The sequence below is a fragment of the Triturus cristatus genome, chromosome 5_2, assembly GCF_964204655.1.
Source record: "Triturus cristatus chromosome 5_2, aTriCri1.1, whole genome shotgun sequence".
NCBI classification, from domain to species: Eukaryota; Metazoa; Chordata; class Amphibia; order Caudata; family Salamandridae; genus Triturus; species Triturus cristatus.
Genome location: NC_140588.1, coordinates 512,689,598 through 512,706,525, shown reverse-complemented (window position 1 = coordinate 512,706,525; position 16,928 = coordinate 512,689,598). Strand labels below are relative to the sequence as shown.

Below are 16,928 nucleotides of genomic sequence, written 5' to 3'. Positions count from 1 at the left end.
CTGTGTGTATCGATAGATTTCAGCGGGCGCTACATCATACTGTTGCTGGAGGCGCTCGAAGGTGGCCACTCCCCCCTTATGCCACATGTCCCCCACTGTGGATATGCCGATGGCATCCCATTGATCAAAGCCCTTACTATTCCTAAGTTGTCCCAGTCTCCCCGTGTCCCATAGCGGAGTGAGTTGGGTTATGACCCCCTGCCAGCCCAGCTTTGCCTGTGCTGCGTGCCATATGGTGACTGTGTGTTTCGTGGGCCCTATTAATGTTCGAGTTTGCTTCTTATTATAGAGGGGGGCCAGCATACTGCCTGTTCCTAATTGAATCCTGTCCGCCTTAAATGCAGGATCCGCTTGTGCTACGTGTACCCACTGATTAATCACTTTCAACTGCGCCGCCCAGTAATATAGGTGTATATTTGGGAGCGCTATCCCCCCATCATACCATCCCCGTACCTGCTTGGCCTCTGCTATGCGTGCCGGTTTATGTCTCCACATTAAGTTTGAAACCTGAGCTGTAATTGTTTTAAAATAGCTTGGAGGTATCGGCAACGGAGCATTTTCCAATAGATATAGAAATCGAGGGAACGCCATCATTTTAAAAAGCGCTGCCCTCACCAGAAGAGTCAGCGGTAATGACCCCCAGTGCGTTGTCCCTTTTTAGGCGCTCTAATGGAGGCATTAGGTTTCTTTTGAAGAAGTCATCATGGTCGGCCGTGACGTAGATACCTAAATATTTAAACGTGTCAACCGCGATCTGTAACGGGCAATCTAAAGGTAGTTGTGGTGGGGGGCCGTGCAGCACATACAAGGTAGATTTGGACCAGTTAATGGTGTACCCCGACGCCCGTCCGAAGAGTTTGCATATATTAAGGAGGACCAGTATGGAACACCTGGGGGAGGCCATATATAATAAGATGTCGTCCGCATACAGGGAGATGCGGTCCTCCCATCCTGTCGCCCACCTGAGTCCTCTTATCATTGGTTCCCACCTTATCCATGCCGCCAGAGGCTCCAGTACCAGGACAAAAAGCAGCGGGGACAGGGGGCAGCCTTGACGCGTGCCCCTCGCAAGAGGAAAGTCCTTAGAGATGTGCCCATTCGCCGTAACGTGCGCTACTGGCTTGGTGTACAAAAGGCGGACCCATGCACAAAATTTAGGGCTGAAGCCCATGTGGTGAAGGACTGCGAATAGAAATGGCCACTCGACCATGTCGAACGCCATTCTGGCGTCCAGGGAGAGTATGACTGCCGGTTCCTGTAGATACGGGCCATTACTGCGTGCAGGCACCGCAAGTTTATGCCGTACTTCTGCCTGGCATAAATCCGGACTGGTCCGGATGGATCAAGGTCAATAGGTGCGATGTTAGCCTAATTGCCAATAGCTTTGCCAGAATGTTTGCCTCTGCATTAATTGATATCGGGCGATACGAGGTGCATTCCTCAGCAGGTTTGCCTGGTTTGGGTATTGCCACTATTGTGGCCCTCTGCTGGTCTAGTGGTAACTCGCCCATCGTCAAGCAGTCGGTGTACATATGTAACAAGTGCGGGGCTATGGTTCCTGCTACAGTTTTATAGAGTTCAACTGGTATACCGTTTGGTCCCATTGCTTTGCCGGATTGTAATGATCCAATCGCCACCTGCAGCTCCTCTACCGTGAGGCTCGCCTCCAGTGTGAGGACCGCCTCCGGAGTGAGCTTGGGCATGGGAATATCTTGTATGTATGACATCGCTTCTTCAGGTGACCCCTCCGAAGATGACTTGTATACCTGCTGGAAATGGTCCGCCAGTGTGTGTATTATTGTGCGTGGGTCCGTTGTGATTTTTCCCTCCCTCGTCCGGATCCTCGCTATCTCTTTACTACCCCGTTCCCGTCTATCTAGCCATGCCAGAAGTTTGCCGGCTTTATCCCCGGTTTCATATATCTTATGTTGCGTGGCCGCAAGGCGAGACCCGTCATTTCTTCAAGGTATCCCCTGTGTTGTTGCCGTTTAAGATGCAATTGGCTGCTGGTATGTTGAGCCTCAGCGTCCTGCAACTCCAGCTCTATATCAGATAGCTCCCGCTGCTTCTCCCGTTTATGCCCCGTGATCGAGACTATAGCCAGTCCCCTAAGGACTGTCTTATATGCTTCCCAAAAAATTGTTGGGGAGTCTACTGCCTGGACGTTCTCCTGAAAGTAGTGTTTTGTCACTTTAATCACCGCCTTCTTAATCTCTGGGACCTGCAAGTAACCAGGGTAAATGGGATAGGTACGTTGCCGAGCTGTATGGTGATATGTGTACGTCATCTGCACTGGGGAGTGATCGGATATCCCTCTGGGCCTTATCTCGATACTCAACGTGTTGCAGGCAGTTCGCTGGAGCCAGAAAGTAGTCTATTCTGGATAAACTGTGGTGCACCCCTGAGTGGAAGGTGAATTGCCGCGTCGTGGGGTGGTGCCACCTCCACACGTCAAAGTCCTATCGCCTCCAGAAAGCCCGCAAGGCGGGACGCGCCCGACACGGGCGCCCCCGCTGGGTGGCGGTCTAGGGCGCCATCTATAGTTGCATTGAGATCCCCCCCAATCAAGAGTTCCCCCTCCGGGAGACCAAGCAAGAACTCGCTAAGAGCCGGGAGTGCCACCGCGTGTAGCGCAGGGGGAATGTAGACCGATACTATATTTATGGACCGCCCCTCCCATTGACCTATTATGGCCGCAAAGCGGCCGTGATCATCCGTTTTGGTTTGGTGTACTATCAATGGTGATTGTTTTTTAATTAGGATGCCCACGCCCCTAGAGCCTGAGGAAAACTCAGAATGAACTACCATCTTAAACCCCCATCTGTCCATTGCCCTACATGCAGCCCCAGTAAGGTGTGTTTCCTGCAGCAGGGCCCCCGTTGGGGAGCACCGCTATAAGTACCGTAGAACCAATCCCCTCTTTATTTTGTCACCAAGACCATGGACATTCCAGGTAATCATGGACAGTGGTGTCACTTGAGCCATGGGGTACAGTTCAGGATCAGGGGTGGTCCAATTCTGTGCTGCCATGCTCGATGTTAAGGGTATGTGAGACCAATGAATCACCTACGTGCTGCCTCTGCTGGGTAATGTGAAAAAGTGCCCTCTACCTAAGAGCTTCCTTAAAATCAATCACAGAATAAAAACAACGCCAATATAACATATTCACTCCTACCTCCCCAACCCTACCCCTTTCCCCAACGAAACATACCAACTTTCCCTGTTCCTCCCTTCCTCCCTCCTCCCTAAAATGGATCAATCCTTAAAAAAGAATAATTTGCAATTATACAGTCATCCTAAGATAGCGTTCAGTACTCCCTAGTATAATCAGGATCCACAGGAGTTGCGTGCCTCTCACGCCTCATCCCCAGTAAAGGGCGAAGACAAATCTCTGTCTCGTGCATCTGTGTCTGCACATTCTGTTCCACCAGGGTGACCGTCAAAATAAGATAATAACCATACATAATCAAAAACATAGAACTTCCCCTCTTACTTACCCCCCCTCCCTGCCTCCCTGCCAGACGGATCCCCAACTATCCGCCACCCCAACATAGCAGAGTGCTTCAACCCCTGTAACAGTACTTGCGTGTGGGGGGAAGAGAAGTCCGTGGGATACCGCAGTCTATCCCCTCCTCAGAGACAATCTAGTAGTCTGAGTTTGCCACGTGTCATTGGCCGGGTCCACCACTCTGGCCCAAAGTCAAGCCTCTCCGAGCGGGGGGGGGGTGAGTACATCGTGTGCATCACAGCCTTTAATTCAAGTCCCCTCATACTTATGGCCAGATCGTGTTAGCCGTGCCCTAGCATAGCGTCTCTTGATCTGGTGACGCCGCTGCTTCTCATCCCTCTTCTCCTTCAGTCCGGTGTGCATCTGCCTCCTCACGTCCTGGGCTATGTTCCAAGGAGCCGTTGGCGACCCCAGGGCGACGCTGTTGTTTCTCTGCCCGTCGGTATCCCTCCGCTCTTCGCCTTCCTTCAAGCCAGTCATGGGCCTCTTCTGGTGATTCAAAGAACCACTTTTTTCCATCCGCTACCACGCGCAGTTTTGCCGGGAACAGCATGGAGTACTTCAAGGAAGCTCCTGCGGCGTTTCGACACAGCTGCCGTGTAGGCCGGAAAAAAGGAAACCACCGCGTTCTGAACTCGCAGTGGGGGGCCACCCTCGCCGTTTGGAGTATTACATCTCTGTCGCGATGATTGAAAATGCGGGCCAGGACCGGCCTGGAGGGGGCTCCGGGTTTGGGCTTGCACCCTGTGTGCTCTTTCCACAGAGAAGAAATGCGAAATCCCTCGGGGCTGGAGTTTGGCTTTTATGAGCTCCTCGACATAGAGATCCATGGCCGGATGCCCGTCGCTCTCTGGAATGCCTGATTCGTATATTGTTCCGTCGTGACCGCCCTTCCTGATCGTCCAACTTCTCTGCCAGGTCCCGATTTTCTGCTTCTAAATGGGTGACCCTACTGAGTAAAGCGGCAGTGTCACGCAACAGCGATTTCGTAAGTTGCTCCACCTCAGTGACCCTGGCGGTCATTTTCTGGAAGTCTGCTCTCAGGAAGAAAACATTCATGGAGATGGTGCCCACCGTTGATTGCACCCTGGTAAGGGCCTCCATGATATCTTCTAGCGTCACTTTTGTTGCCCCTGGCGGCTCGGAGTCTTTTTGAAGGGTGTCCCTGCGTTCAGGCTCCACAGGAGCAGTCTTATTATAGGCGTACTTGTCCAGTTTGGCTTGCGAGTTCGTGCGTGGGCCACTGCCCCCCATCTCTGCCACCGGGTCGCAGCTCCAACTGGTAGTCGCCGCCACCAGCCGCAGGAGCGCACTCCACGCGCGGCCTGTCGGTTTTCCCGCTGCGCCGCTGACCCTGTGTAGTTGGGGCACTTTGATGCTCAAACCTGACCAGGAACGTTGCTTTGCGGCTCCAGGGGCACCACACCACCTTGTCCTGCTTTACCCCCCAACAGCCGCTCTGCGCGTCAGCCGTTAAATTCGCTGGGGGAGGTGACGCCCGCACCCTCACCGCACTCCCTGTCAGTCTGGGCTTTAAGGCCTGATTAATCTTCAATCACTCCTTTGAGGCAGGGGGAGCTCCAGCCACCTTTACTTGTCTCCCTCTCAGCCTTCCATGGCCCTGCTATAGTCTTTAATCAAGCAGCGTTAATTGGTATTCAGACATTCAGCGTTCCTGATATGGCCCTTCAGACCTCTCTCGCACTGGTGGCTCCCAGAGTGCACAAATCAGAGCTCCGCTGCTCAGTTGTATCGTGCCGGCATCAGCTGGGTTCGAGTCCGCACTCCGCCCCCTACCTCCGCTTCCCGTGCGGGCCTCGAGGCCTGATGCGCGCACCTGTACCGTTAGCGTCTTGTGGTGGCCCCCAATGGGGTGGGGGTCAGGGGAGCACAGGGACACTCACCGGGAGCACGTACCAGCGCGGGCCGCGATCTTCCTGCAGCGCCCGTCAGCAGCTCGGGCACTCGCCGTATCCTCCGCCGCCGAGTACAGGCACTTCCGGGCGTGCGCGGCCTACGCCACTCCCCGGCTGCCAACGGTCCGTCAGGCCGCACTTCGCTGTGCTCTTTCTTCGGCGCGCGATGCGCCTTTGCCGGATCTAAAGTGACGCAATAAATGCTTCCAGCGTGCCGCTTGAAGTTGGTGTCTCTGAGGCACAATAAATGTTCGGATGGGTGATCGGATGCTTTAGGGATTCCGTGTCTCTCCCCGGAGCTTCTCTAAAGTGCGGCCATTGAGGTCGGCGGTTGGCCACGCCCCGAATGATCAGTCTTTAACCATACGTACAGCACTGTATATATCCTGTTCGCACTTAGCACTTTTTTCACACTTTTTTCACCATATCACTTGCGCTGTTTGAACAACTTATATGTTCATGAACTGTGACAGCCTTCTAATGTTATCTGAACACCATAAAATGTAAAATAATATATTGAATTATCCCTCAATACAACTTCAGATTTACTCAATTTTTTGGTGTTGTTTGTCCTTATTCTCTTACATTTTCGATGATTATTACTGAAAAGTTTGAGTACTGTTTTCTAATTGTTATTATTCAGTAAACCTAGAATCAGTTCTGTACCCGACAGAACCATCACTTTCCACATTCTTGTACACCCAGGTTCTGAGGGGCACTGGGTTACCCCATTATACTAGATGCACAAACTCAAGTAGTCATAACCAGTCCAGCTGATTCAGGAAGGAGACAACAATTGCTGGAAGGCTGATGCCGCTGTCACCCTTGATTCCCTCTTTCGTTCCTCCCCTATCTTAGAAAATTGGCCCACTTTACTGCTGCTAGCCTGCAAAGTGATTTGGTCTGATTCACGTGAAGGCAGAAAGAAGGCCAGCCACGAGCTGCTCACTGTGTATTCCGCTGAATCCTGTTAACTCCTTCAGGTTCCGTCCGCAGCACTGACCTTCTTATCCGCACATAACCAAACCTCAGGAATATGCTTCCAAAAAGTCCAGGGTTTCCCCGAATGGAGCAGAATGGCAAAAACCATAAGAGTCACATCCAGTCACATAGACCAGAAAAGAGGCACGGGGCTGGTCTACAGCAACAGTACGGAATGGGGGTTCTGTTCTTGAGGACCCCAACCTGGTCTGAGTCCTCAGGGTGGTTCTCCAACCTTCTCTGTTGGTAATGGGCTTGTTCCTGGTGCAGTGCAACAGGTCACGATACAGGCGTGAGGATCAAATAAGGATCTCGTCAGTGCTTAATTTGTCATAAAATATCTGCCAGAGCCCAAGATATTTCTCAGTAGGCCGCAACAGGTTGCACCTCCCACTGTCTTTGTCAGTGCCTCCAATTGCTGGTAAGAATGTTACCTACTAGCCATTACACTCCTACAAATTTGACAGTTTGGGCTATTTCATGTCCATCAAAGCTGCAAGCATGGCTTCAGTGTGCTGATATTTATTTATTTTTAATATATATTGAATTGTTAGACACTCTGAAGATGTAATTTGTTTAAAAATAAATAGCACCACCATGTGGAAGGCTTGCTATCATAAATAAACAAGTCCCGGGGCTGAGCATCGGCAAACACCTCAAAAATTAAGCACTGGATTCAGGATGACTAGCTCTCGCTCTTCAGGGCATTGGGGATCCTAGCGCCCATGTTGCCCCAGGCACACCAAATTCCAGGCTTTCAAGTTAGTGCACTTTTTGTGGAATTGTGCATACTACTGTGCCTATGCAGGTGAAGAAAACTCAGCCTTTCATCTTTCCAATTTTTAAAAATGAGTACCAGGAGATATGATAATGGCTACACATTTCCTTCACAACGTCAAAGCAAGTCCACAGTGTGTTAAAGCAAGCAGTATAAAAACACAGTTATCATTATAAAGTTGTATTATCAATTTTTCCCTTGAATGAAAGTAGGGTTTACGTGCCTTTGCAAAGATGACGGGCCGGAGGTTGGGCCAGACGTACCATTTTCCCTTTAAGCTACAGCCCAATGAGTTCATTTTCAGTGCGTGATAGACTTCATGGCCAACCATAAAAAGTCTGTACATCATCCAAACACCTGGACGCCAATATAAATAGAGCGAGTCCAATGCAGTTTAATGAGTGGAATGTTTTTTTTTTTATTTTGTGTTTTTTTTTGATGGGTTGGTTTTTCCCTAAAAAGAATGGCAACTCTCACCCACTTCGGTGTTTTGCTTCATCAGTGGATCTCTCCCCACCTTGGTCCTCACCGAAGACCACGGTGGGCTCCAAATGGATTTCTTTGTGAGGTCGAGGTGTTTTGATTTGATGACCTTGTTGTTCGTTGTGCCATTGCGTTACAGATTAACAGAAAAGTTACTTTATACCTGCCAAACAGTAAGGTATAATGCAAGCGACCTGAATAACTAAAAATAATGACTCCACTCATCGCTCCACTCGTTCCATTTACTGTTGGCGCCTGGTATTTGTTGATGCACGTGTTAGACTGGGAGGTAATACCTTTAACATCCTGTTTAACTGATGACCCCTCACTTCCTGTTTGGTTGATGTAATTATTAAGCGCACACACTGCTCCATTCTAGTTGTGACCTCCTGTGTGGGGCTAGTTGGAACATTTCTACCAAGGCTGTTTTGCTTTCTAATCCATCCCTCATCTTAACTCAAAATTGAAATCACAATATCTCCTGTCACCAGTCAGGTGGGTAACATTGCATCCTCGGTATGCGTCGGGGCTCTAACCGTCCTGGTTCTAGTCTATTCTATGAAATGACACAACATCTCAACCCACAGTAGCCTGCTTCCGGGATGGGTTGTTTCTCTTCGGGAACGCCAGCCAAGTAATGTTCTTTTTTGAGAGGGCCAGTGATTTGATGCAAGAGTGTCTTCATTTTTGGCATTAGGCACCACATATTATGACTAATGGAAAGAGGCTTCGAAATCCAGTTTTTTTTACTTAGACTAGTAGTTTTTACTACGACTTCCAAATAATAAATTATTTTATGAACCATTGTCTACCTTGCTAACTAGTGAAATGAACACGCATTGGCTGTGTCATGCACTGAAGGTTTTTGTTAATTTGCGAATGTCATTCAATAATCTCCTATTTCAGGCTCGAGAGGAAGAAATGACAGCCAAGGTGGCTGAACTGCAGGCGCAGCTGGAAGAACTGCAGACTAAATACGCCCAAAAAGTGGCCCAACAAGAGAAAAACAGCATTGAAGGGGTGAGCTGGCACCTCAGCTTGTTTTTGCTTTGTATAAATGAATAGATGTTCATGTTTATCTCCCTGTAGTTAACACGTGTTTAGCTAGAGATGTAATGAAGGACCTGTTGAAGGCCTTCTAGAAAGCCATGCATTTTCTTTAAGACTGTCTAATTGTTGATCACCAAAGCAGTGTTTTCCTGTCTGGTGGGTATCACTTGTAAGCTTCCCTTGTGTTCTGAGTAATAGAACAAAGTAGGTTTGTTGCATTGATGTGTTCTGCTCCCAACTCCACTAACACTGCTGAGTAATTTACCGTGTTACTTTGCCAGAAGCTGTAACTTCATAGTTGAGTCTGGTGGGAAGAGAATGCTGTTCAAAATTAAATTGAGTACTTGTCTATGGAGTATGATGCGCACTACAAAATAAAGTTTCAGTTGCCATTGAATCCTATTTACAATCTCTTTAGATATGTTCGTTGTGTTACAAGGGTGTGCATCATAGGAAGGTGTTTTATCCTCAGCATGGAACAGTAATTCTCAAAATGCTGCTGAGCAGCAAAGACTTGATTTTCCTATCCCTTTTGTGGAAGAAGAATGGTGCCAAAAAGAGCAAGAAGAGAAAGTGAAGGAACACCATAGTGTTCACCCCTCCAAGAAAGCAAACTAAGCGAGCTATCTGTGGATCTGCATCCTGTAGGCCAGGTCCACGAGGCTAGATCCCAGTGCTAGAGGTGTTGAGAGAGGTTGATGGGTCTGTTTCTAGCTGTATGCCTTGACTTATCAACTAAACGTGAATCAAATATTCACAATGAAATAAGAAGGTAGGACCAGAGTACCGACCATTCAGGGTGTTAACCCCCTTACACTTATCTAGCTTCTGATCCTGAGGTCCTGGCATCTCGCAACATTTTGTACATATCCCTTCCCCCACCAACAATTTAGTAGTGAAAGATGGTAAAATGTAGTATATGTGTTCGAGGCATATGAGCTGCAGATTACACACTTTTGCATAGATTGCCATCTGGTGTTGGGCCCGGATGTTTGCAGTTTGTTTTTCCTCTTGGAAAGTCTTCGGAAGTCACGAGGTCGGTGACTCCTCCTTTGGATCGTATTGCGCATGGGCTTCGGCTCCATCCTCAGATTGTTTTTTTCCGCCATCGGGCTCGGATGTGATCTTCGCGCTCCGGTTCCGAACAGCTTCCAGATCGACGTGCAATCCTCACCCCAATCGCTGTATTGTTTTCGATCACGATCTCTTCAATCAACGCGCCTTCTCTTCGACACAAACCTTCGGTTCCAGTTGTCGACGGTGGCCTTCGGGCCTACCCAGGCTCCAGTCCCGGCTCATGGAAAGAACTCCATTTAAAAAGTGCCCTCGATGTGGGTCCAAATTTCCCCAGAACACGAGGCTCGAGACTGTCCGGCCTGTAAGTCTTTCCGATCCAAAAAGACTATTCGGGACCGAAGAGCCAGAAGGAACATGGCACACTTCTCGACGTCCATTCCAGTCGACATCTTCGGAGACGACATCGACGATCCGGAACATCATCATACCGAAGAGGACCTCGTCAGCGCTTCCGAGGCCGATGAGTCAGATGTGGAGGACGTCACTCCGGCGCAGAGGGTCGTGAGTACCAATCTACCCCCTCCCACACCTGCGCCGACACCCAAAAAGGCTTCGGTCACGCCTTCGCCTCCGGGCCTAGGCAAGACCAGAGACACTGCTTCACACACCCCACCTTCGGGCCCGGTGAAGAAGCCAAGTAAGCCTTCAGGCGGCTCGGGCTCGAGCCAGCCTGCCAGCGGTGCCGAGAAACACACTTCGGCACCGAAAAAGAAGACGGCCTCCACCTCGACACCGAGCTCCGCACCGAAGCCCTTGGGTTTGAAACCCAGCCATTCGGCACTGACGCCATCTTCGGTGCTGACCAGACCAGACAAGACCACCGACACTTCCAAGCCGAAGCCCATCTCGGCGCCGACCAAGAGACCGGAGGGTCCCATGTCGGGTTCTAAACATCAAACCGGCACGGAAAAACCTAAAAAATCATCGGCCCGATGCCTTCGGCGCCAACGGACCAAATTACCTCACCAGAGCTATTTACACCGGATCCCTTCCAAAAAACTCTCACCAAGGATCCAAAAACTGGACATTTGACACTCTACTAAAAAGAGACATTTGGAGAAGCCTGCTCCGCCTCTACCTCCAAAGAGGAAGGACTCTGCTACCTCTCCGTTCAGAATACCTTCCCTTCCCCCTCCACCACCTCCGCCCTCTCCACCCCCACCTCATCGTTCTCCTACTCCGTCTCCAGACGTTGATGATCATGGGGACCCATATTATGATACAGCGGATGTACCACAAGACCCCACCCCTACTGGATCTCCAGATCCATGGGACGATTACCATATACCAGATATCCCCAACGTCCCACAAGACGACATTACCCTTCTAGACCATCTCCACCAGAAGATTCATTAGGGTTTAACCATCTTCTGCAAAGAGCAGCACATCATCATGGGGTGTACATGCATAGTGACCCTGTGGAGGAAGAGTTCCTCCTAGACACATTCAATACTACACATAGGTCCACCTCCATACTGCCCATGCTCAAAGGGGTGGTAAAGCATGCGGCAGAAGTTTTTAAAGACCCAGTTATAGCCAGGGTCCTTAACCTATGTATCGAAAAGAAGTACAAACCGGATCCCTCTGACATCAGAGGACCAGCGCCACTAGATTCCTTAGTGGTATCTGCGGCACGTAAAAGGGCAAACCTCACAAGCGTCAGGTGATGCACCACCACCTGACAAGGAGTCAAAACTGCTAGATGCTTCAGGCAAACGCACAGCATCCCAGGCCGCCAACATATGGCGTATAGCAAACACTCAGGCACTGCTGGCCAGATATGACAGGGCTCATTATGACGAATTAGCGAGCATAATGCAACATCTCCCTGAAAAATATAAAAGTAAAGCCAACAAGTTAATTCAAGAGGGTAAAACAATCACAAACACCTCTATACATTGTGCCCTAGATGCAGCAGACACAGCCTCCAGGGCCATTAACACCAGCGTCCTTCTCCGTCATCATGCTTGGTTAAGGGTATCTGGGTTTAAACCAGAAGTACAAGCCTCCATCCTTAACCATCCCTTTGACCAGGAACATCTATTCGGGCCAAAGGTGGATGAGGCCTTAGAAAAGATGAAAAAGGACACGGATACCGAAAAATCCATGGGGGCCTTACAGTCTCACCCGCCCAGACGCTCCTTTCGACGATCATCCTTTCGGAGTGCATCCAGAGGCTACTCCTCAGACACAGCGTCCACATCGTACAAGTCCCCTACTCAGACCACCTTTACAAAAGGTTACCAAAGAGGCGGCTACAGGGGTAACAACAACAAGAGCAGAGGCAAAACAAACAACGCCCGTTCTGCCACACCTACTACCCAATGACTTCCCCCGCTCCCCCCAGACCATTCCACTCCGGTCGGGAGCAGACTAACAAATTTCCTTCATGTCTGGGAGACCATCACCTCAGACAAATGGGTGACCTAAATAATTTGGTCAGGATACTGCCTGGAATTAACATCTACCCCCCCAAACATTCCACCCAGGCAACGCCCAATGTCACTGGAACATTCGACATTGCTAAAGCAGGAGGTAATCTCCCTCCTACAAAAACAGGCAATAGAACACGTTCCTGTCAATCAACAAAATTTGGGGGTCTACTCCCTATATTTTCTAATACCAAAAAGGGACGAGACTCTACGACCTATTCTAGATCTCCGGCCCCTAAACACATACATACACTCAGACCATTTTCACATGGTAACGCTTCAGCAGGTACTTCCGCACCTCTACCAGAACGACTTTCTCACCACACTGAACTTGAAAGACGCTTACTTCCACATTCCAGTACACCATGCTCACAGAAAGTACCTCAGATTTGTAGCGGAAGGACAACACTACCAATTCAAAGTGCTCCCGTTCGGAGTCACAACAGCACCACGGGTATTCACCAAGTGCCTAGCGGTGGTGGCGGCACACCTCAGAAGACAGCACATTCACGTCTTCCCATACTTGGACGATTGGCTGATAAAAGCTACTTCATACAACCAATGTGTACACTACACCGCCACCACAATCCAACTACTTCACCAACTAGGCTTCACGGTGAACCACCAAAAGTCCCAGCTAACACCATCCCACATAAAACAATACCTCGGTGCCACCATAGACACCTCAAAAGCAATAGCCAACCCCAATCCGGCCAGGATTGCAAGCATTCAGGCTTTGCGACAAAAATTCATACCTCAACACTCCCTTCCAGCACGAGTGTTTATGCAACTGATAGGGATGATGGTCTCTTGCATTTTTATAGTGCCCCACGCAAGACTCCAGATGCGTCCACTCCAAGAGTGCTTAGCACACCAATGGAACCAGGCCCAGGGGCATCTGACAGATCTGGTGTTGGTAGACGGTCGCACCCATCGCTCTCTGCAGTGGTGGAACACCACAAACCTTTCCAAAGGTCACCGTGCCTGGACCCGGTTCCCCAAATAATACTAACAACGGACGCATCGCTCTCCGGCTGGGGAGCTCATCTATTACACCTCACAGTGCAGGGCACATGGACGCCGCAACAAAAGTTACTCCATATCAACCATCTGGAGTTACTAGCAATCTTTCTAACCCTGAAATCTTTTCAAACACAGATTTCAGGCAAGGCAGTCCTCATTCGCACAGACAACATGACGGCCATGTATTATAATCAAAAACAAGGCGGCACACACTCTCCACAGCTCTCTCAATTAGCACAGAGCATATGGAGATGGGCAATTCCCCACAAAATCTTTCTCCTAGCTCAACATGTCCCAGGAGTCCAAAACACCGTGGCAGATCTGCTCAGCAGACAAACACAACAGATCCACGAGTGGGAACTTCACCCACAGGTTCTTCATCCGTTCTTTCAAATGTGTGGGCATCCGCAGATAGACCTCTTCGCCACCCACGAAAATACAAAATGCCCAAGCTTCGCCGCCAGATACCCACACTCATTGTCCAAAGGAAATGCGATATGGATGAACTGGCCAGGCAAATTTGCGTACGCTTTTCCGCCTCTCCCACTCATTCCATTAGTGGTGCGAAAGCTACAACACCACTCCCTCACACTGATCCTAGTAGCTCCGACGTGGGCCAGACAACCGTGGTACACCACGGTGCTGGAACTCTCGGTAGTCCCACACCAAAAGCTACACCTCTCACCATGCCTCCTAACCCAGAACCATGGAGAGATCAGGCACCCGGACCCAGCTCAGCTCAACCTTGCGATCTGGCTCCTGAAATCCTAGCATTTGGGTACCTAAACCTTCCCCCTGACTGTATGAATGTCATCAGAGAAGCTAGACGCCCCACCACTAGAGCCTGCTACGCTGCCAAGTGGAAAAGATTTGTTGTTTATTGCCATAACAACACAATCAATTCTCTAGACGTGTCTATACAACACATCATATGCTACTTACTCCCCCTACAAAGGTGTAATCTAGCCTATACGTCCATTCGGCTACACCTCGCAGCAATTGCAGCTCACTTACAAAACAAGCAGCACCTATCGCTTTTCAGTGTAACTGCCATTAAAGCCTTCATGGAAGGCCTCAAAAGAATAATTCCCCCCAGAGTACCACCCTCACCTGTGTGGAACTTGAATATCGTTCTCACAAGGCTGATGGGGCCTCCCTTCGAACCTTTGCATAAATGCGAACTGCAATTCCTCACATGGAAAACAGCTTTCCTTGTAGCCATCACTTCCCTTAGAAGGGTCAGTGAGATACAAGCACTTACCATTCAAGAACCTTTTCTTCAAATGCACCAGAACAAGGTTGTTCTCCGTACCAACCCAAAATTCCTACCAAAAGTCATTTCCCCTTTTCACCTAAACCAATCTGTAGAATTACCAGTATTTTTCTCGCAACCTCAGACCGTTGCAGAAAGGGCTCTGCACATGCTAGATGTCAAACGAGCCTTACTTTACTATATCCAGAGAACACAACCTTTCCGAAAGACCAAACAACTGTTTGTCTCTTTCTCTCCACCACACAAGGGCAACCCCATCTCAAAATCAGGGATAGCTAGGTGGATTGTAAAATGCATCCAGATTTGCTACCACAAAGCAAAACTAACGCTTTCCGTTCCCCCTAAAGCCCATTCTACACGGAAGATATGGGCTTCCATGGCATTTCTAGGGAACATCCCACTAGATGATATCTGCAAAGCAGCTACATGGTCAACACCGCACACTTTGACTAAACACTATTGTGTAGATGTGCAAACCAAGCAACAAGCTAGTGTGGGCCAGGCTGTACTAAAAACATTATTTCAAACCACTGCAACAGATACGGGTGGTCGCCGCTAAGGTTGGGAACTGCTATATAGTCTATGCAAAAGTGTGTAATCTGCAGCTCATATGCCTCGAACGGAATATGCTACTTACCAGTATGCATCTGTTCTTGGCATGTAGAGCTGCAGATCTACACTCGCCCACCCGCCTCCCCGGCTACCTGTATCTGTTCCAGTCTATCTTATTTAGATACAACACACATGGGTTTCTTCACTGTGGTTACTACGCTCCATCTTTCCCTGCTGGCGAAAAACAATCTGAGGATGGAGCCGAAGCCTATGCGCAATACGATCCAAAGGAGGAGTCACCGACCTCGTGACTTCCAAAGACTTTCCAAGAGGAAAAACAAACTGCAAACATCCGGGCCCAACACCAGATGGCGATCTATGCAAAAGTGTGTAGATCTGCAGCTCTACATGCCAAGAACAGATGCATACTGGTAAGTAGCATATTCCTTATTTGCTAACATTCTTACAAAGTAGTACCAGAAACATTTGCAATTGTAATTGATGAATAATTCCGAGTTACTTTCATGACACAGTTCGACATTTACTTTTAAGTTTCCTGTGCATATAGATCTATCGACTCTGTGACATTAACACAGTTTAATAGAGTAGTCTCATGAAAGCAGGAGATTGTATCCGCATTTTGAAAATGATGTAATGGAAGTATATTCTGTAAAGACGTATCCCCATTGGTAGGCCATGTTTGGGTAATCCTCCTGTAGTATTACTGTTTTTTTCCTTTCAGAAACGTGTGTTGAAAGATTAGCGACATGCAGTAAGAAAATCGATTTGTAACGTATAGGAACTAAAATATTTTATTTTATTTTGTTGTAGATAACAACTGACGATCTTCAGGTAAGCACCAGTTTCGCTGTATAACCACGTCTCTAAAGAAGTGGAAAATGAAATATCATTTCACAACATTTAAATGGAAGCTTCTTTGCCGCATATTTTCAACATCTGATAGTAAAATGAAGGCGATCGACCCATCTCATTTACTTGTCTTTTTTGCAGACACAGCTGTCCGAGAAAACGACACTCCTTAATGAGGCTAAGTTGAAGGAGCAGGAGTTCAGGGAGCAGGTATGAATGCTATTTAAATAAAAGTAATAATGTGTATGGGCTCTTCTCCTATGCTTTGTTTCATGAGTTGCCTTTTTTTCTTAGATTCACACGCTAGCAGATCAGCTGAAAAAATATGAGAGGAACGTGTTTGTCACACCACTCGGAACGCCGTACAGAGGTATGACACCTTTACATTTCTTCTACTTGTAGTGTAAGACAGGCATAGATCGTATGTTTTAACACGTTTCCAATATTACTAAGTCTTGTTTCCCAACACTTATTGATTAGTTACTTCTCCAGCTCTGTATTTTAGTTTTGACTACATTTTATTGGCGTGTAAAGCTAGTAAGAAAATATTCCTCCGTAGTGACTTCTAAGTTGAGATTCCTTACCTTAGAATTAACCCCCAGGTGTCAGACTGCATCCGGAATTTTGTTTGTGAGCTGTACCCCTGTGTGCTGCTAGTGTCGTTTTACTCCGCATGGCGTCGTCCGTGCCGGAAGTGGCATGCGTAGTGCCTATATGGGGGCCAACCCAGCGCGCTAACGTCAGTTAGTTTCTTTCCGTACCAGTCAGCGCAGATCCGGAGAGAGCTACACCCAGTAATTTTTTGACTGACCCTTTTCAACTTTTTGTCGAAGGTCTTTTTTGAGATCTTTTCCTGGTGTGGCAGGAAGTCAACTAGGAAGGCCACAGATGTAGATGACTGACCCGCACTTTTTTTGCCTCCTGGTGCCTTGAGCATGACCACGATGCGAAGAACTGCTTCGACTGCCTCTCCGTGCACCCCAAG

The 16,928-nt window shown here is 48.6% G+C and overlaps 1 protein-coding gene across 4 annotated transcripts in view; it reads left to right on the top strand.

Annotated features, from left to right (window-relative positions):
• Positions 1–16,928, top strand: part of GOLGA4 (golgin A4) — an 840,043-nt gene that overhangs the window by 660,947 nt on the left and 162,168 nt on the right. For all 4 annotated transcript variants that reach the window (XM_085607536.1, XM_085607535.1, XM_085607534.1 and 1 more), the window contains 4 exons: positions 8,573–8,686; positions 15,905–15,925; positions 16,085–16,153; positions 16,238–16,313. In XM_085607536.1, the coding sequence (XP_085463662.1) occupies positions 8,573–8,686; positions 15,905–15,925; positions 16,085–16,153; positions 16,238–16,313 (280 nt within the window). The remainder of the gene's footprint in view (positions 1–8,572; positions 8,687–15,904; positions 15,926–16,084; positions 16,154–16,237; positions 16,314–16,928) is intronic.